Source organism: Geotrypetes seraphini, chromosome 7, assembly GCF_902459505.1.
Source record: "Geotrypetes seraphini chromosome 7, aGeoSer1.1, whole genome shotgun sequence".
In the NCBI taxonomy this organism is placed as follows: Eukaryota; Metazoa; Chordata; class Amphibia; order Gymnophiona; family Dermophiidae; genus Geotrypetes; species Geotrypetes seraphini.
In genome coordinates this window covers 73,837,785-73,859,866 of record NC_047090.1, presented here as the reverse complement: position 1 = coordinate 73,859,866, position 22,082 = coordinate 73,837,785, and the positions used below count along the sequence as shown (strand labels likewise).

Here is a 22,082-nt window from a genome sequence, read left to right as displayed (position 1 = left end):
AGCCCTCACATTTAAAGTTTAATATCTTTTCTTTCTCAAAACTGGCATATTTCAATCACTAAATTGAAAATAAAATCATTTTCCTACCTTTGTTTGGTAATTTCATCAGTCTCTGACTATGCATCCAATATTTCTTCTCTTCTTTCAGCCTCCTGTATGCTTCCTCTCCTCCAGACCTCATTCCCTCCCCCAACTTTTTCTTTCTTTCTCTATGTTTGTCTTTCTTTGACTCCGTGTCCCATTTTTTGCTTTGTTTCTGGCTCCCTTCTTTCTTTCTTTCTTCCTTCCTTCCTGCCCTCCCCCATGCCACCGCCGCCGGGGTATAGGCTGCTGCCGCTGCCGCCATCGGGAACATGCCGAGATCTCCCTCTTTCTCTTCTCCACGGGGCCGACCAACTCTCGCCGCCCGACGTCAATTCTAACGTCAGAAAGGACGTTCCGGGCAGCTAGGCAGCGATTGGCTAGCCAGAACGTCCTCTCGACGTCAGAATTGATGTCGGGCGGCGAGAGTTGGTCGGCCCCGAAGAGAAGCAGGGAGATCAAATAACACGGTGCCGGCTTGAGAAGGGAAGGGAAGCAGGTTGGGCACCACTGCTCTAGACGAGCTGCACTCTAGGGAGAACAGTGGACCGCCCCCCTTCCCCCCTTGGTACGCCACTGGAGCAGCAGCGTGTCTGGCCGGCTCTTCCGTGGATAGCGCAAGGAGACGCCAACCCGTGGCTTTGAATGGAACGAGCCGGCCAGACACACTGCTGCTTCAAAAGGAAGATAATGATCCAGTCCAGACCGCGGGCCGCAAATAAAATCTGGAGAGCCACATGTGGCTTGCGGGCCGCGTGTTTGAGACCGCTGTTCTAGATCGATGTTTTGCCCCTGTGTCCAGGTTTAAATGGATCATATTGTGATCACTGGTTCCCAGCGTCCCTTCTACTTCTACATCTTGCGCCGATCCTCGTAATCCATTTAGAATTAAGTTCAAAATTGCATTTCCTCTCGTATTTTTCTTGACAAGTTGTTCCAGGAAACAATCGCCTACAGCATCTAGGAACTTGGTCTCCCTACCGCAGCCGGAGGTGCCTAGGTTCCAGTCTATCCCATGATAATTGAAGTCACCCATGATAACTGCGTTGCCTTCCTTGCAGTTGTGTTTAATCTCGTCCGTCATTTGTCCATCAATTTCTTCAGACTGCCCTGGGGGTCAGTAGTAGATGCCGATCTTCATTTCCATTCCATTTGTTCCCGGAATTTTGACCCATAGAGACTAACTTATTCTTCGTGTTCTCTCCGGTAGACTCAATTCCCTCTTTGACGTATAGGGCAATGCCCCCACCTTTTTGACCCAGTCTATATCTGCGGTATAGCTTGTATTCCAGTAGCAGTGTCCCAGACGTTTTTCTCGTTCCACCATATTTCTGTGATGCCGATGATGTCAAGGTTATCTTTTTGTGCCATAGCTTCTATTTCACCCAACTTATTCTTTAGGTTCCTTGCGTTCATGTACATACACTTGAGTTTGCGGCCTGTTACTTTCTTACATTTCTTTCCCTCTTGTGTCCCTTTCGATCCGTCAGGATTTCTGTCTTGCCTATGATCTGGTGAGTCTTCCCTGCTATCTTTCTGCACGGTATCCTTTGGGTATACCAGTTATCCCAGGACAAGCAGGCAGCTATTCTCACATGTGGGTGACGTCATCCACGGAGCCCAGATGCGGACAGCCTCGCAAGCAAGACGCCTGAAGAAACTCGGAAGTTTCGAGTCTGCTGCACTGCACATGCGTGAGTGCCTTCCCGCCCAGCATAGAGCGTGTCTCCTTAGTTCTCAGTTTTCCGCAGAGCCGAGAAGTCCGTCTTTGACGCTCTGCGCTGAACTTTGTTCGCTTCGTGCCTTCTCTCAATGCAGCTCGTGTTTTATTTCTTTATTACCGTGTTGCTGGGTTTCTTTTCTTTTGTTGTTTAAAAAAAATAAAGTAAAGTAGAATTTTTCATCGAGTGACGGCAGGACCTGTTGCGCACCCTGCGGGCTTCGACTTTGCGGCGGCTATTTTTCCTTCTATATCTCAGCCGGTCATGGGCTTTAAGAAATGTAACTAGTGTCAGCGTGCGATCTCTCTCACTGACCCACACTGCTGGTGCCTTCAGTGTTTGGGGCCTGACCACTGCCTGGAGTTGTGCGTTCGCTGTGCTACCTTTCAACCTTAAACTTCGTCGAGTGCAAGTGGAGAAGATTTTCGGTATGGAAACCCCCACTCCGGCCTCGACCTAGACCTCCGACTCGGTCAAGCCTGCCACGGGGTATCCTTCTGCTTCCACGACTTCGACCTCGACTCTCATCAGACCTTCCTCATTTGGCACGTCCTTGACCTTGAGTAAATCTGCCAAGTCTTCTCCTGAGCTTCCCTCAGGTCAGATACCACAGCAGACACTTCCAGCGGTAGTTCTTAAACTGCCCAAGAAGCATGACTCCAGGCCAAAGCATCCTTCCTCTTCGCCCTCAGAGCCTTTAGCCTCAGCAAGTGGTCCAGTTTCAGACTTGAATCCACAATTGCAGGCTACCATCCAGAATATTTTGGAAAGGGAGTTTGTTCAGTTACTGACCAAATATAGTCCTGCTTCGACTCTGCTTCCTGCAGTTCAGGCTGGATGCTCAGCAGTCTCACAAGTGGTTGAGTCCTTGCCTGTGCCTTGAGCTGAATCTACACACTCTATGCAAGGAGTCGAGTCTTTGCGAGTGTCTCATCTGGAATCTTCACACTCGATACAAGGAGCTGAGTCTTTGGGAGTGCTTCGAGATACCTCGATCTAAACCATTGAGTCTATGGGGTCTCATTTTTGATCAACAGCTTCCAGCCTTTTATCCTCAGATTAGGCATTTCTGAGGATAAAGGCGAAGTCTTTATCCCCGTTCTGAGGCATAGGGCGAAGTCTCCTCGACCTTGAACACGACCTGCTTCCAGACAGCACTCTCATCACCGGTCGAGGCACTCATCAAGGCACAGGTCCTCTTCAAGAAAGAAGCCTTCCTTATCCAGGCGTTCCAGCACTTCGAAGCCTATAACTCCTCAATCGAGGACACCAATAGCAGAACCTGAGGGTTCCGCTAATCCCAGTGACTCGTCCAAGTCTGCTTATTCACTAGGATATCAAACTCCAGAGAGGCTTCACCTTTGTTTTCCACTCGACGTGCCTCAAGGTCATCGAGTCCCTCTCGAGGCCATCCTCTTGTGGATCAATTGTCCTTTTCCTCCTTCCTCCATTAAATGGCTGAGGATCTAGATCTTAAATTGGACTCTGGTTCTAAGTACTCTTAAGGAGTATTTAGAGGAAATGGGTTTGCTCGACCTCCTGCGGAGTTTCTCAAACTCCCTCTTAACAAGCTTCTTTCTCAGACTTTCAAATGAAACCTGGAGACTCCTTATTACATTCCTGCTGTTCCAGGCAAGTTGGAATCGAGGTATAGAACTGTACATTGCAAAGGTTTTGATAACTCTCAACTATCTCATCAGTCTCTTCTTGTGGAATCTTCCTTGAAGAGGAGTCATCCTTCAAGGGTCTATGCTACCATACCTCCTGGCAGAGAGGGCAGGACCATGGACAAGTTTGGCCACCGTCTTTATCAAAATTTGATGATGGCCTCCAGAGTTTTGAATTTTTATTTCATCTTTACTACTTATTTCAAATATTTTATTGAAATACGCCCTGGTTTTACTAAGGACCTTGCTCAGCACAGGCTTTTAGAGTTCCAGGAAGTCATTGCTACACTAGCACAACTCAGGTTGCACCTTCTTCAGTCATCTTATGATGCCTTTGAGCTTTCCTGGAGGGTCATAAGAACATAAACAATGCCTCTCCTGGGTCGGACCAGAGGTCCATCACGCCCAGCAGCCCGCTCACATAGCGGCCCATCAGGTCCAGGACCTGTATAGTAATCCTCTATCTATACACTTCTATCCCCTTTTTCTTCAGGAAATCATCCAATCCCTATCATACTCTGTCCTATCACACCCTCTGGAAGCGCATTCCAGGTGTCCACCACCCTTTGGATGAAGAAGAACTTCCCAGCATTGGTTCTGAAACTGTCCCCTCTTAATTTTTCCAAATTCCCTCTCATTCTTGTAGTTTTCAAAAGTTTGAAGACTCTGTCCCTCTCCACTTTCTCTATGCCCTTCAAGATCTTGTAAGTCTCTATCATGTCCCTTCTAAGCCTCTGCTTTTCCAGGGAAAAGAGCCCCAGTTTCTCTAATCTTTCAGCATATGAAAGGTTTTCAATACCTTTTATCAATCGTGTCGCTCTTTTCTGGACCCTCTCGAGTATCGCCATATCCTTCTTAAGGTATGGCGACCAATACTGGTCACTGCTTTCTCAGTATCAATGCGATGCCATGCCTGGCTTTGCACTATTGATATGGACCCCAACATTCAGGATAGTCTGGCCAATATTCCTTGGCAATGACCTCTTTGATGAATCTATAGAGGCCGCCACCAAGAAGTTGCCTGAGCATGAGAAATCTTTTGCTTCCATAGTCAGACCAAAGCCTAAGCCAGCTCCTTCCAAGCCTTCTTGACCTCTTCCATCCTAACAGAGGCGTTATCCTCCGAGAGCAGCTCCTTACACTCGAGCACTTCCCAAGAAACAACAGCAGCAGCAGAAGCAACAGAAACCTCAACCTTCTGCTGCATCCAAGGCTTCTCAGCCTTTTTAACTGTCTCGAAGCATAACCTCCATCGTTCTGCCTCTGTCCTCTCCTCTTCCCATAGGAGGTCGTCTCTATCATTTTTACCATCGATGGGAGACCATTACATCAGACCTCTGGGTGCTGTCCATCATCAGGGAAGGATACTAGCTTCATTTCACTCAGATTCCACCGGAACTTCTTCCAAGAGAGTATCCTTCCCAGACCGCCCTTCTTCAGGAAGCTCAAGCTCTGCTTCATCTCCGTGCCATCAAGGAAGTTCCCTTGGAACAGCAGAGCAGGGTTTTTTTTATTCCCGTTACTTCCTAGTTCTGAAAAAGATGGGCAATCTGTGGCCTATTTTGGATCTCAGGTCTCTCAACAAATTTTTGGTCAAAGAAAAATTTTGCATGTTGTCCCTGGCATCTCTATATCCCCTTCTAGATCAGAACTATTGGTTGTGTTCTCTAGATCTCAAGGAGGCAGCGGCGGCAAAAAGGGCGAATAGGATGCTAGGAATGATTTAAGAAGGGGATCACGAACAGATCAGAGAAGGTTATCATGCCACTGTACCGGGCCATGGTATGCCCTCACCTGGAATACCGTGTCCAGCACTGGTCGCCGTACATGTAGAAGGACATGGTACTACTCGAAAGGGTTAAGGGGCTGGAGGAGTTGCCGTACAGTGAGAGATTAGAGAAACTGGGCCTCTTCTCCCTTGAAAAGAGGAGACTGAGAGGGGACATGATCGAAACATTCAAGATACTGAAGGGAATAGACTAAGTATATAAAGACAGGTTGTTCACCCTCTCCAAGGTAGGGAGAATGAGAGGGCATTCTCTAAAGTTAAAAGGGGATAGATTACGTACAAACATAAGGAAGTTCTTCTTTACCCAGAGAGTGGTGAAAAACTGGAACGCTCTTACTGAGGCTGTCATAGGGGAAAACATCCTCCAGGGATTCAAAACAAAGTAAAACAAGTTCCTACTGAACCGGAACGTACGCAGGTAGGGCTGGTCTCAGTTAAGGCACGAGAGTCTGACCCAGCAGTAGCAATTCTTAAATTCTTATGCAGGCTTGCACTCACATTCCCATTCATCCAGCCTCCCGTCAGTACCTCAGATTTCGGCTGGGAAATCTACATTTCCAGTACAGAGTGCTACCTTTCGGCCTGGCATCATCTCCAAAAGTGTTCACCAAGTTCTTAGTGGTGGTTGCAGCAGCTCTGCGGAACCATGGTCTTCAGGTGTTCCTGAACCTGGATGACTGGCTCATCAAAGATTCAACATCTCAGGGGGTTATTGTAGTGACCCAATGGACTACCTGGTTTCTCCAAAGTTTGGGCTTCGAAATCAACTTTCCTAAATCCCACCTCCAGCCCTCTCAGAACCTACAGTTTATCAGAGCTGTTCTGGACACTATACAACTCAGAGCATTCTTTCCTCAGCAACGTCTGGACGCTCCCCTTCAGCTTTGCCACAAGGTGTCTTCCCTTCCTTTACTCTCAGCGAGACACATGATGGTACAACTTGGTCACATGGCTTCTACAGTTCATGTGATTCCTTTTGCCAGACTTTACCTCAGAATTCCTCGGTGGACCCTGGCATCTCAGTGGGTGCAGGCTTCTGACCCATTGTCCCAACACATCACAGTGACTCCTTCTTTGAGGCAGTCTCTCCACTGGTGGATGCTCTCTTCCAATCTTTTCAGAGGCTTGCTGTTCCAAACACCCCCTCATCAGAAGGTTCTCATGACAGATTCCTCAACCTACACTTGGGGGCACATCTCGACAGTCTCCATACTCAAGGCCTTTGGTCCAGCACGGATCGTCAATGTCACATCAATCTGTTGGAACTTTGAGCGATCTTCAATGCTCTCAAAGCTTTTCAACATCTTCTTCACGACAAAGGGCTAGATTTACTAACATGCCCGAATCAGAACAATCTATTTCAGATTCAGGCAGGTCCGACGAATTCACTAACCTAAAATATGCAGATGGGGCGATCGGAGGAACGCTCTCATCTGTCTACACGGATCGCGCAAGCGTAGACCTGTCATTGCCACGACTTTTTCTTTTTTATAATCTTTAAACTTTTGCGAGCCCGTGGGTTTAACCCGCTTCGGGTTAAAACCACGGACTTGCAAAGGCAGTCGGGGCAGGCATGTTTGGGGCCCCACTCTCCTGCTCCTATGCGATGGCAGCCTCTTCCCTCCTTCCCTTCAGTGTGAGCCCACGGGTTTAAAACTGGTGCTGCACTGCGGCGTGCAGCTCCGCTTTAAAACTGCAGGGAAGGGCAGCAGAGAGCAAGAGAGTTGGGGCGAGCAGGCTGGAGAGATCTGAGCAGGCAGGCGTGTTCAGGGCAGGGCAATCGCAAAGGGCTTCAGAGAAGTCGCTTTTTATGAGCCCAGTCGGATCGAAAAAAGTTTAGTGAATCGCATCCCTGCCTACTTTGCATGCAGTTCCCCTCATTTGCATGCGTGCACCGGAAGCGGATTGCTACACAGGTTAGTGAAAACTGCAGGAGGGAAATCTGGTCGCTAAGGGCTCGCAAACCAATCGGTACACAATCGGTTTGTTTAATGAATCTAGCCCAAAGTCGTTCTCATTCAAACGGACAATCAAGTCGCTATGTACTATGTCAACAAGCAGGGAGGCACAGGTTCTCTCCCTCTTTGCCAGGAAACTCTGCAGTTTTGGACTTGGGCTGTGTCTCACAACATCTTCCTGAAAGCTGTCTACATTCAAGGGAATAACAATTGTCTGGCAAACAAATTGAGTCGCCTTCTACAACCTCATGAATGGACTCTCAATTCGTTGCCTCTTCAACACTTCTTATCTCTGTGGGGGGCTCCTCAGATAGACCTCTTCGCGTCTCCCCACAACAAATTGCCTCAGTCCTGCTCAAGGATATACTTTCCTTGCCGCATGGAGGCGGATGCTTTTCTTCTGGAATGGGCAAACAAATTTCTGTATGCATTCCCTCTGATTCTCAAGACTCTTGTCAAGCTCAAGAACGATCATGCCACCATGATTCTAATAGCTCCTCGGTGTCCCAGGCAACCCTGGTTCTCCCTTCTTCTTCAACTCAGCAGCATGGAGCCATACCTTCTACCAGTTTTTCCATCTCTGCTTACACAGAGTCAAGGATCTCTACTTCATCCCAACCTGCAGTCTCTACACTTGACAGCTTGGTACCTCTCAACATAACTCCTCTTCAGTTTTCCCAACCTGTTCAGGACATTTTAGAGGCTTCCAGAAAACCTGCCACTAGATAATGCTACCACCAAAAATGGACTATATTTTCTACGTGGTGCATCTCTCGAACAAGGTGCCTCAAGCTACCTCCTTGTCTTCTGTCTTGGATTATCTTCTGCACTTATCTACCTCTGGCCTCAAGTCTACATCCATTCGAGTCCATCTTAGTGCAATTGCTGCTTTCCATCAGCCTATTGAAGGGAAACACCTTTCTGCTCATCCTGTGGTTTCCAGATTTATGAAAGGTCTTTTCAGTGTCAAACCTCCTCTCAAACTGCCTCCAGTGGTTTGGGATCTCAATGTTGTTCTTGCCCAATTGATTAAGTCTCCTTTTGAACCAATGGCTAAGGCTCATCTCAAATACCTCACTTGGAAAGTGGTGTTTCTCATTGCTCTCACATCTGCTCGAAGAGTCATTGAGCTGCAAGCTTTAGTTGCTGATCCACCTTTCACAGTTTTTCATCATGACAAGGTGGTCCTCTGTACTCATCCTAAATTCTTACCTAAAGTGGTTTCAGAATTTCATCTCAATCAATCCATTGTACTTCCAGTGTTTTTTTCCAAGGCCTCATTCTCATCCTGGAGAATCAACTCTTCATACCCCGGACTGTAAACGTGCTTTGGCCTTCTACTTAGAACGCATCAAATCACACAGATCTGCTCCTCAACTTTTTGTCTCCTTCAATTCAAACAAGTTGGGGCATCCGATTTCTAAGTGTACCATCTCCAACTGGATGGCTGCTTGTATCTCTTTCTGCTATGCTCAGGCTGGACCACATCTACACAGTCGAATCACAGCCCACAAAGTCAAAGCCATGGCGGCTTCAGTAGCTTTCCTCAGATCCACTCCTATTGAGGAAATTTGCAAAGCTGCCACCTGGTCCTCGGTTCATACTTTCACCTCTCATTATTGACTGGATGTTTTTTCCAGACGGGATGCCTATTTTGGCCAGGCGGTATTACAAAATTTATTCTCCTGATTGCCAACACTCCCACCATCCCATTCTGGTTAGCTTGGAGGTCACCCACATGTGAGAATGGGCTGCCTGCTTGTTCTGGGATAAAGCACAGTTACTTACCGTAACAGGTGTTATCCAGGGACAGCAGGCAGCTATTCTCACAACCCACCCACCTTCCCTGGTTGTCTTCTCTGCTAACTATCTGAACTGAGGAGATGCGCCCTGTGCTGGGCGGGAAGGCTTGGTACGGCAGACTCGAAACTTCTGAGTTTCTTCAAGCAAGTCTGCTTGCGAGGCTGTCCGCATCCGGGCTCCGTGGATGACATCACCCACATTTGAGAATAGCTGCCTTCTGTCCCTGGATAACACCTGTTACAGTAAGTAACTGTGCTTTCCCGAATCATTGACTCGGCTTTCTCCTTCTTCCTAAAAACTTCTCAATTTCTCTCTTGATGTTGCTTGCAAGTAGCCTCGTCCCGTCTCCTCTGAGGTGGAGTCCTTCCTTCCTGAATAGCTTGCTCTTCCCCCAGAACATCATCCAGTTGCGCACAAAATGGAATCCTTCTTCCTCACACCAGTGCTGCATCCACGTGTTGACTGCTTGCAGCTCCGTCTGCCTCTTCTCGTCGTCCCTGGGTACCGGCAACTCATTGTAGACTTAATTTTAAGTGTTTTATGTAAGCTTTTTTGTGGTAGAATGTCTGTTTAACATTACCAGGATGGTCTTTAGTGATCTAGTAAATACATTAGAAATTTATATTTAAAGTATCAAATGCAATAGAAATTTATATTAAAAAATCAGATGCAATTATTTCATAGATAATAATTCTATTTGATTTTTATACCTGTCAAAGTTACTTGAAAACATTTCTTCAAAATCTGTTCAATCACTTCTTTTTAATTCCTAAAAATCAATTGTTGGTGATTTTTGATTGCTTCTGATCTGCTTTGGAGTACAGTGGTACCTCGGTTTACGAGTGCACCGGTTTGCGTGTATTTTGCAAGACAAGCAAAACATTTGCAAAATCGGTGCTTCGGAAACCGAGCATGGCTCGATTTACAAGCGCCCCCCCCCCCCCCCCCCGCGATCCAGCACCCTCCCCTCGCGATCCGGCAACCCCCCCCCAACGCGATTGGGCACCCCCCTGCCGCAATTGGGCACCCCCCCCCCAACGCGATTTGGCACTCCCCAACCGCTTCTTACCCTCATCTGGGCACCGGCATGTCCAGTGCTTGGTGCCGGTGCCCGAAGATCGGCCTCCTCTTCTGCTGGGCCTTGAGCATCTGAGCATGCTCAAGGCCTGCGAGTTCACATTCAGAACCATGCAGCATCACTCCCTTCCTCCTCTCCATTATCATGTGCAACATTTCTTTCTCTCCATACATCATTTCTCCCTGCTCTCCTCTTCTCCATGCATGTCTTTTCCCCTCTACCATATGCAGGATTTCTCCCTCTCATCTCATCCCTTTGTACCTCTTTGTTGCATCTCTTCCACCCCCATGTCCAACAATTCTTCCTTTCTCCTCCCTCCCATCCCCTTGTGCATCAGCTTTCAAACCATCCTAGCCCCTTGTGCAGCACTTTCCGATTGACACCCCCCACCGTGAGACCTAAACATTTGGGCCTCATAAAGCAGCAGCAGTGGTGAACAGGCTGCTCGCAGCCTGTGTCATCAATGACACAGCAGAGGGAAAGTCCCAGTGGGTCAGGCCAGGAGTAGCCTGTTTACTGCTGCTGCTGCTTTAGGAGGTCCAGATGTGTCGGGTGACTCGGGACTCTCTAAATCGATGAGTCTGATTTTTTTTTTTTTTTTTTAATTAAATTTTAATTTTAAAGAAAGTGAATCGATTCACTGAAATGAATCTGTGAATCGGGCAGCACTAGTTCTCAGCCCACTACTCTAATCATTAGACCACTTTCTTTCACAGTTTGAGTAGCGGTATCTGGATTCAGAGAACTGAACTGTCTTCCACAAGTAATTTATAAAATTGATGTAAAGAAAATATTTTAGAACTTCATTGCACAGTTGTGCCTCCTAAAACTGAATAAATACTGAAATGGATTGAAGTTCCTCCTTCCCACTCTGTAAAATGAGCACCGGTACACCTTGGTACATCACTTTTTGGAGTGTTCACATGTAGGGCCCCTGTGGATTTTTGTGCTTCAAGAGCTGGAGAAAGTTATAGGTTTATCTATAGACTGGTCTTATAAGACGTTGTTGTTGGGTGTCACAGGTCCCCTGGTGGAAGCGGGTGTTAGCGATTCTGGAAGGCGCTTTCTTTTAGTAGCCTTAGGAATCACAAAGAAACTAATTCTTCGCCACTGGATTGGTACTACGCGGCCAACGGTGCAACAGTGGCAGGCTAATATGTCTCTGATGGCTGGGTGGGAGCGGCAGCACCGCCGGGGGGCTGTGAGCTGGAAATCTAAGACCTATTTGGATTATTGGAGTTCCTTTTAGGGCTGGTTAGAGATCATGGGTGCACAGGGAGGGTGGGGGGAGGGGCTGGAGGGGGGGTTTTATTTAAAAAAAATTGGATCTGCATATGTTGTGGATGTATTGACGTTTGTTTATTTTTACCTGCACCCTTGATTGTTGTATATGATGCTTTTCTTGTATGGTCACAATTTGTATTTTCTCGTATGCATTGATCCTTTAATAAACATATTTTCAAAAAAAAAAAGAAAAATAGATAAAAATGCCAAAAAGTTCTTAGGTAATTCTCTATTATTTCTTTACAGGGAGTTGATGATGCCTTTTACACATTAGTTCGAGAAATTCGAAAACATAAAGAAAAGATGAGCAAAGATGGTAAAAAGAAAAAAAAGAAATCGAAGGCAAAGTGTATAATTATGTGAATAGTTTTCTCCTATCTGCAATATATGTATTAGTAAAAGTTCTACTTTTGTACATTATACTAAATTATTAGCATTTGTGACCTGGATTGGCCACTGTTGGAAACATGAAACTGGGCTAGATGGGCCATTGGTCTGTCCCAGTATGGCCCATCTTATGCTCTTAAGAGTTCTATAAAGTAGAAAGAGCATTTTTATTTGAATGCTACTACAGACAGCGGAAATGTATTGGTTTTAAGTAATATTCCCTACAAACAGTGAGGCTGCTCAGAGCATCACATAGCTGTGCTGCAAAGATAAGTGGCGGCTTAGCATATTGGGTTCGGGTTTATCGCTGCAGTGATGGCAGCAGCCTCAGTTGGCACAGGAGCACCACATACATAGCATCTCCTCTTAAAGGGACCATTGCTTTTAAGTGCCAGTATTCCTTGACTGTTGGATTTGTGAACTAGTAATGCCTGTGAAAACAAATGTAATTGCCCAGGAGTTCTCTTGGGTTTTTTGGTACATCTGTGACTCTTAATTTGACAGTTGTTTTTTTGATTTATATGAACTTCTGGAGATGTGTGTGAAATCACCTCTTTTCTGTTTTAATTGGTCTGACAAAAGGATTGGTAAAGATTTCAGATCAAATGTCTGGCCTGACTTCAATACCCTGGGACCACAAATATTTATAACCTTCACATAAATTCTGTTTGCATGTATGTAGGCTATTAAATATTTGATGAATGTAAACAAGTAACATTCACAACTTTCACTGTACTTTTTTATTTTTACTCCTTAAATCTTGCATTTTTACCCACAGAAAACTGACAAAGATCACGTGACATGGGAGGCACATTAAGATGGCATGTTTTTCTGTTCCATCGTGAGAAAATTATTACAGCACTAGAGACAACTAGTTAAATTAAATGCTTAATTTCCCCCAACACAGCTACACTCCATTGACCAGTTAAGGCTTTCCAGGGAACAAAAGTGTGGGTATGCCATTTAAGACAACCCTTGATATCTGTAATGATATTCTAACACTGTATCATAATTGAAGAAGTCAGTAGGAGCTTGTCTAAAGAAGGATGTTCTAGTGTGCACAACATATGCCCCCCAGCTGTCAGATTTGGTGGATCATCTGACTTATACACATGTTAATGCATCATGACCGTCCAGTTCTAAATTCTGTTTAGCTAAGAAAAACATTTGATTTGTCATCCTAATAAATATTGTGTAAGCTTACTAAATTAGATGATGATGGTCTTATGTTTATTTGCTGCCACCTATTTTGCACTTTGAAGCAGAATCAAAACAAAGCATTTTGGGCTTTTTTATTTTTTTTAACCTCTTAATTATTTGTTTGAACTCATTTGTTAAGTCTGAGGAAATAAAGGCAAGTTTTTAAATATATTTCAAGAACATTGTAAATGTAGATTATCAATTCATTCAGTCAGTGCATTGCAGCAATCCTCAAATTATAAGTAAACCTGATTCATACCCTCACACTATGACTCGCCCCTTTTTGCCTCTTCTGTTTTCAAACAGGCAGCCCATGGAAGAAGAGATAGATATGCAGTATAGATAGATATGCAGTATAGATCCTGAGCAGTGCTCTTCTGGCTTTACTCAGCAACATCTATATACTTTTTTTTTTTTAACTTTATTTTTATTGAATTTAACATACTTTACAAGTATAACTACTTGGTTTAGAAATACAGAATCATGTTTCAAAAGAAAAACATCATTGAACATTACAATATTTAAAATAAATATATATATGAAACTTAACTCTTCCTTAGACCTCAAATTAGGAGGAGGAAAAGAAAACAAAGATATTATAGGGAGTAATATTACAATAATATAACAAAAAGGTAAAGGCTTAAACGCTACAACCCAGCAATTCCTTTAAGCTACACTCCCTCCACTAGATAAACCTTTGAGATCTAAAAAGGAACGTAGATGATCTGGTGTAAAATACACATATTTCAGACCTTTAAACTTAATAACACATTTGCATGGATAAGCTAGCAAAAAAGTAGCACCTAGCTTCCTTGTTTCTTCTCTCATGCCCAAAAATATTTTCCGTCTTTCCTGGGTTATTCTAGTTACATCATGATATAACCATAAACGTTGACCACAAAAAAGTGATCCAGACTTTTTAAAGAACAACCTCATAACTCCATTAAGATCTTGTTCAAAGATAAAGTTAACAATTAAAGTTCCTCTCTCTTTAACTTCCGTAGATGATTCCTCTAATATTGCCGTAAGGTTTTGCAAATCTTTATCAGTGACCAAATTCTCACCTTTAGGTATATCTGAATTTCTTTTTGAAGTAGGTAAAAAGTATACTTTATTTAGAGGCGGAATCTGATCTTGCGGATAATTCAAACATTCTACCAGAAATTTTTTAAAAATCTCAATGGGTGATATTGCCAAAATCCTTGGGCAATTTAAAATTCTCAGGTTCAATCTTCTGTTAAAGTTCTCAATCATTTCTATTTTACGGGCAGTGGAATTTTGTTCTTTAACAATGGTGGTAATTGAATTTTTCAATGAAGCTGACTCAGTTTGTATTTTGTCCATGCACTCTTGCTTTACTTTCAGCAAACTTTCAGAAAAATTATCCATTTTCTTAACCATTACCTCAACATCTGAGGCAGTCTTCTCCACCTTCACATCCAGTCTCTTGATAGCCTCCAAAAGTATTTCCAGTGTCACTGCTGGGGTGCTTGTTGGTGCTCCTTCTCCTTCAGCGGCCCTTCCTCCCAGCGTTCCAGCTAGGGCAGTAGCTCCTCCCATTGCCTGCTCCGGGGTCTCCAACTCCTCTCCCTCGGGGCCAAGCTCAACACTCTGCGCCTCTGCTGGACATGGGGGCGCAGAGAGATGCGGTGGAGACAAAGATGTCATCAGATCCAGAGACCCGAGTGCTCCCTCACTCAGGTCCGACGCGGAACTCTCCCGCCGCGGGGATATCTGGGCGTCGGCTGGTCTCAGCGGCTGCAAAAACCGCTGAATTGTCTGCTGGGCAGGAGACGATGTGAGCAGCGGCAAGTGCCCCGCTCTCACACTCCCCTTCCTCTTCGTATGAGGCATTCCGTTAAAGTAAGTATCTATTTCCAGTTATTGAGATAAAGAAAAAACGCTAAGCCTGCCGAGCACAGCTACATAGCGTCCGCCATCTTGTATTCCTCCATCTATATACTTTATGAACTCATACTAGCTATAATTTTGTAATCTTTGAGAGTTAGAAGAACTTGTCTTAGCTAAAATCATAAAAATTTAGTTTCACTTTACAGTCGGAATTTATTTAAGACATGATTGCAACTCTCAAACTTTAATGGTAACTGTAACAGATGTATTGGTCACTAGAATACTGGATCATAGGGCTCCTTTTACGAAGCTGCAGTAGCAGTTTAATGCGCGTAATAGCGTGCGCTAAACCGCCGGCTGCACTAGCCTCCTCTTGAGCAGGCGGTAGTTTTTCGGTTAGCGTGTGATTAAAAGTCACGCGTGTTAAAGCCGCTACTGCGGCTTCATAAAAGGAGCCCATAGTCTTTTGTGTGGTAAAACAAAACCAGTGCCCTTTAATATTTTAATGTAGTATTGTACTAGGAGGTGCATTATTTCTGATATTAACTGTATTCATGTAATAGAATAAGTCTCCAAAGTCCACTGTCATATATTTATAGCTAGCATACTATGGGCCTGTTTTGTAAGGTTTTCCAATTGATTTTGGCAATTGAGTTGTAACTATGAAATGTCTTCACTGCTCATTGACTATGTAACTGTTTGTGGTATAGCAGTATACAAAAATAAAGTTATTATTATTATTATATTGCAGGTAAGTTGATGCAGTCAGCTAGTCCTATTCAGTTAATAGTAACTATCCCACATTACCGTAAATGTAAACTATAGCTACCACCCACTTTCCTCACCATCCTTTTAAGAAATTGATGTTGACAATAGTGCACACTGTTAAGCCACAATGGGTCCTTTTACTAAACTGCGTTAAGCACTTTCGTGCACACTTACCACACATTAAGGTTAATTACTGGAACTTCTAGATTTGAACACATCACTCCTGTTCTTTAAGAATTGCATTGGTTGCCAATTGAATATCATTATAAATTGTTGCTACTTGGTTTTAAAACATTGGCTGGCAGGAAATCTCCAGTTTTGTTTGACTCCCTTTGTATTTATTGACCAATAAAGAAACATAGAAACACAGAAACATGATGGCAGATAAAGGCCAAATGGCCCATCAAGACTGTCCATCCGCAATAACCATTATCTCTTTCTCTCTCCGAGAGATCCCACATGCCTACCCCAGGCCCTTTTGAATTCAGACACAGTCTCTGTCTCCACCACCTCTTCTGAGAAACTGTTCCATGCATCTACCACCTTTTCTGTAAAAAAGTATTTCCTTAGATTACTCTAGAGCCTATCACCACTTAACTTCATCCTATGCCCTCTCATTGCAAAGTTTCCTTTCAAATTAAAGAGACTTGACTCATGCGCATTTATATTACATAGGTATTTAAATGTCTCTATCATATCTCCCCTCTCCTGCCTTTCCTCCAAAGTATACAGATTGAGATCTTTAAGTCTGTCCCCATACACCTTACGATGAAAACCATGTACCATTTTAGTAGCCTTCCTCTGGACCGACTCCATCCTTTTTATATATTTTTGAAGGTGCAGCCTCCAGAATTGTACACAATATTCTAAGCTTTTCTGCTCTGCTTTTAAAATCGCATCCCATGGATTGTCACCTTGGTTTTCTATTTTCCCTTGAGACAGTTCTTGGTAGGATTTTTATTTGTTGTCTTTAAGATGCCACAGCTGCAATCTACAGCTTCCTGGTGCATAAAAAGACATGTTATGTGTTATGTTATCGAGTGGTTTGACACTTACCGGATATACTCAAATATAAACCGATCTGAATATAAACAGAGGTAACCTTTTATTCCCTCCCAAAAAGAGGAAAAAAGGTTGACTCTAATATAAACCGTGTGTGTGTTAATATTCAAGTGCAGTGCCCTGCCAGGCTCTGCACCCAGCCCCCCTCCCTCCCTGCTAGTCTCTGCACCGTTTGCTTTCCCTCCCTTCTCTGCATTCAGCCCCCTCCTTTACTCCCTCACCTGCCATGCCACTCTGCACCAAGTCCCCTCCCTCCCCTGCCATGCCAGGCTCTGTATCCATCCCCCTCCTTCCTGCATTGTCAGGTTCTGTACCCTGTCCCGTCCCCCCCTCCCTTCCGATGCCTGTCCTGTCTCCTGCCCCAGCCAACTTAAAATTTTTTTATCTTCCTTGCACCCTCCCCCACTCCACACACATATCTTTTAAATCCCTGGTGGTCCTGCAGTGGCTAGGACAGGAGGGATCCCTTCCATCTCCTGCTCTGGCCAACCTTAAACAACTTTTATCTCCTTCCTGCCCCCTCCGCGTATCTGTTAAGTCCCTGGTGGTCCAGTGGTGAACCATGGCAGGAGCGACCTTCCTTCACTCCTGAATGTGCAGAACCACTAGCTGACTGCTAAGAGTTCTCACCCAATATTCAAGAAGCATGGGTGGTGCAGCAATATGGTGTAAAACAATACTCGTAGCTTTGGCGTGTGCCTCAAGCTTGAGCATAACATCCCCAGCTGTGTCACTTATCAAAGAATATAAAAATCTTGCTAGAAAAACACCATCATAAGTCTTCTAATCACTTGACATGTATAACCAACTCAGTATATAAAACCCCTCAGCTAGCAGTATCGGCTCACTACTACATCATTGGTTCACATATTCTAGTTTTTTTGTCTTGCATCAATTCAAACTTTGAAACTAAAATCTGAAATTCAAAGTATATTAAAAACTTATCTATAGCTGTGCAGGAAAGCCATGTGCCGAAATAGCTATGTTTCCTAAAAAGTAGAAAAAAATGTTACTCAACAAATAAAAACCCAGCAACATCAGAAATTCAATTAAAATATTTTCAAACCCATGGTTACTGTCTGAAACTGTGCTCTCTCCTCTAAACCAGTGATTCCCAACCCTGTCCTGGAGGAACACCAGGCCAATCGGGTTTTCAGGCTAGCCCTAATGAATATGCATGAGAGATATTTGCATATGATGGAAGTGATAGGCATGCAAATTTGCTTCATGCATATTCATTAGGGCTAGCCTGAAAACCCAATTGGCCTTGTGTTCCTCCAGGACAGGGTTGGGAACCACTGTTCTAAACAACCAAAACTGGCAGCTGCATTCAGACTAATTTTAACCAAGAGGAAATCGCATGATAGTTCTAACCAAACAGGACCCACTGGTGTTCATTAAAAAATGACTGGGGAACAAATTTGTTCCCATCCCCACAGGATCTAACTCCATCCCCATCCTGTCCCTGCCACTGCCCTATCCCTGCAAGCTCTGTCCTCATTTGCACAAGTCTCAAACACTTATGATTTTAAAGTGTTTGAGGTTTGTGCAGATGAAGATAGAGCTCACAGGGATGGGGCAGGGACAGAATTCAATGAGACGGTGATGGAGATAGATCACACAGAGACAAATTTGTTCCCGTGTCATTCTCTAGTCAGATCACTGTCATCCATTCAATCTCCCCATTCAAACTCACAGGATGTACAGAATTTAAATAATAAATCCACCACTGTTCTTTATAATTTAACAAAAAAAACTCCCTGTTGTAGTCTCGTGAGACCACGGGAACTCAGCACAGAATCAAAATGGGAATGAGGAAATACTGCAGTGAGAATATCTTCTGATGTGTTGTCTTTATATTGTAGCATTAGCTCACACGCACATGTACTGCATAGATATGCTTTGTGTGTTATTTGATCTGGGTATCCACGTTCAAGGAACAGAGACCTCAGATCTATCTATCTCTATCGATCTCTCTATCTCTTTCACCCTCTCTCTCCCTCCCTCTCTTTCTTTCTTCCTTCCTCTCTCTCTCCCCCTCCCTACCTCTTGCTCCCCCTCTCTCTCTCCTTTCTTCCTCTCCTTACTTCGCTGTTCCTGTTAATTTCGCTATCATTCTGCTACATGCATTTTATGTTTAAATGATTTTTATTATTCCAGCAGTAAGAAGCAAATACAAACAGTAGTACCATTCAGGAAATAACATTTTCAACAATATAATCAGTTCCCCTCCCATCCCCCCTCTCCCCTCCCCTCCCCAAGAATCCATGGCCGGTCCAACAGCTGAGAGTGGGAATAAAATCTTAAAGATTCAAAAGTCTACTGCGAGCACGTGATGTGAGGTCCTGCCAGAAGTGCTCCCACACCTGACAAAATTTGCGACCCGGGCCAAGAGTCAAGTCTCCCACCATGCGTCTCTCCAGTGTTGCGTGCACTATCCTTAGGGATCTCCATTGTGCATATGATGGGGGATCACGGGAGAGCCAGTTGGTGAGGATGGCTTTTTTTTCCCATCAAAAGGGCTCTGGAGATAAATGCTGACATTCCCCTGGGTTTGGGCGAGGCTATATTATAAAATCCAAATAACGCCCTCGGTTGCAGAAGCCATCGCCTTCCCCAAAGCGAAGTGGTATATAGGCCAAGATATCTCCAAAACTGTTGGATTGCGGGGCAGGCCCAAAACATGTGACTCAAAGATGCATGAGCCTGATTGCATTTCGGGCAAGAATGCGATGCAGTAATCCCCATCCGGGCTGCACGTTCCGGTGGAATGCAAAGTCTAAGAACAATTTTCAATTGCATTTCCCAGTGAGTAATATTGGGTGACACCTTCTGAATGTTCTTCAGGACCCGTTGTAACTGTTGAGCAGTCAACTGGCAATGCAAGTCCTCAGCCCACGCTGTCGCTAATATATCCAGATTCGTACTTGGTTGGCAATCCCGGATCCCCACAATATGAAATTGTAGAGGAATCCTCTGTAGGGCTGAAAGGCTGAAGAGTTCCGAAAGCGCCTCCCTGCAGACTTCAGTAAGGGCAGCCACTGGGAGGGACTGAACATAGTGACGGATCTGGTAATAGGCGAAGAGATCATTAGCCTGTAGGTCAAAAGTTTGTTGCAGCTCGGCAAATGTGACCAGGCTCCCCTCCTCCGAAAACAGGTGAAAAAGATATTGTAGACCTTGTGCTTACCTCCTAAGAAAGGTGGCATTTTGCATGCCCGGCTGGAAAGCTCCATTGCCCTGTATAGGCAAATATAAAGACACCCTAGAAGACAATTTGGCTGTTTTATAGACCCATCTCCATGTCCTTCTGGCCGGCGTAAAAATGGGGTAGTGAGACACCAAAGGACGCATCCTTGGATCCGCCACGTGTAGAAAATAGCTCACATGGAACGGAGCCAGCAAAGATAACTCCAGTGGTATAGCAGAAAAATCAGATGTTCCTCTAAACCAATCATTAATATATCTCATCTGACAAGCCATAGCATACCAACGTACATTTAATAAACCATAGCCCCCCCCTATCCCTGGGCAGACACATCCGTAGCAAGGGCATACGTGGTCGCTTACCACCCCATAGAAAACACTGTAGCTCTTTCGTTAAACGAATGTTATGGGCATGGGACAGCAGCAGAGGTAAAACCTGAAAGCGATATAACCATTTGGGAAAGAGCACCATATTAAAAAGGGCTACCCGGCCCGCCACCGATAAGGGAAAAGTGGACCAATTCTGTAGATGTTGTGAGGTGTCTTGAAGCAATGGGGTGATATTGCTGGTGGTCTCGGGGGATCTGTACCCCCAAATAGTGATTTGAAGTCTGAGCCCACGTAAATGGGAAGTGACCGCTCCAGGTCTGTTGTAGTGTCAGGGGGCTAGCTAGGGCCATAGATTTCTGGTAGTTCAACGTAAATCCCGAATAAAATTTGAATTCGTCAAGCGCTTTCAATAAATATCGAACAGAGTGAGCGGGGTCAGTTAGCAAAAATAATAGGTCATCTGCAAAGGCCAACACTTTGAGTGAATGAGTCCCGAAGTACACACCCACTATGTCGGGGTCCTGAGACACAGTGCGAAGAAAGGGTTCGAGGTACAATAGAAATAAGAGGGGTGACAGGGGACAGCCCTGTCGAGTTACATGCATTTTAGAAGATTAATGAAAACTTACTGTCTAATATCCAAGAAATCCTTTGTTATATAGGATTTGGCAATTCATGATTGATCCAGCTTAATGAGAATTAAGTCAAGAGAATTGGCTCTATGATACAAAGGTCTAGTTAGCTTAAGCCTACACAATCCAGTCATAAGCCCATCAAAGGAGATTCCAGCAGATATAAGCTCTGACCACTTTCTTAGGAGGACATAATTGTCCAAGATCATGACCTAAATGACCTTCCACCATGGTTTTGTCCCAAGATCTCATCTAGAATAGACAGTCCTTTGAGCTTAATATATGGGATACATCTGGTCTAGACTTTAAGATAGTATTTTTAACAATGCATGTCTAACTTTAAATTTTGTAATTTAGCTATATATTTTATTAATATTAAAGCAGTAAATTTCATTAGTGTCTTCACTCTAGTTATAAACTCGGATTTGATCATATTATGATGGCTTGTGGTTTATTTCATTTGACAATATTGCTTTTCAGTTTAGCAAAGGAGTTCCATAAAATACAGGACAGAGAATTAGGGAAAAGAGAGAGGGAAGAAGGGAATAGATAGGAGAATGAGGAAGGAGATATAAGCATTACAGTTGCCGCTTAACCTGTGTCACAAACCCCCTTGCAGTTCAGGGCTGGCGTGTGACAAACACACAGATTCGGGCGCGTCCCCTTCAACTAGGGGTACCTTCAGGATTTTTAGGCGGCCCCAGACAACGGTCTAGGCCCCTCAAGATATAGGGTAAGTACAAGGTTTCATTATATCACCAAGCAAACGAGTTCTTTAGGAAAACATAAGTGGTTTATTCTGACCTCCAGGTCAAAAGATATGCAACAGCAAAACAATATCACTTTGCAGGTCATTGAACAAAAATAGTAAATTGGCAAAAATCAAACTTACAGTACATTTTCAAGCAGACAAGAACTCAGTAGGCAAAAATCGTCACAGCACACTCTGTTAGCAGTACAGCTTTTCTCTCAGCTCCTACGTGCAGGCACAAATCACACAGCTGAGATGGTTAATCTAATTAGCTCCCTGCAACGGGAGTCACAGTAACTTTCCTACAGTTCCAACAGCACTTTAAACAGTTCAGCCTGCCTCTTGTTCACAAACTTGTCTTTGAATGCATAACTTGATTCAGACTTCAGGCAAGTATTATTCTCCAACTTCCTATGCTTATACAGCTCAATATATATATCCCCTTCTTCAGGTTTAACTTGGGCAGCAGAGAGAGAAAAAAAAACGATATGCAAAAAGAAAACACAAAGCACA

At 44.2% G+C, this 22,082-nt stretch overlaps 1 protein-coding gene across 8 annotated transcripts in view; it reads left to right on the top strand.

Annotated features, from left to right (window-relative positions):
- The window catches only part of KRAS (KRAS proto-oncogene, GTPase), a 93,691-nt gene that overhangs the window by 53,301 nt on the left and 18,308 nt on the right, over nucleotides 1-22,082 (top strand). For 6 of the 8 annotated variants that reach the window (XM_033951463.1, XM_033951464.1, XM_033951466.1 and 3 more), the window contains exon 5: nucleotides 11,628-11,697. In XM_033951463.1, coding sequence (XP_033807354.1) covers nucleotides 11,628-11,697 — 70 coding nt within the window. Of the gene's footprint in view, nucleotides 1-11,627; nucleotides 13,351-22,082 lie in introns of those variants that run through there. The other 2 variants (XM_033951469.1, XM_033951462.1) reach the window with 2 other exon arrangements.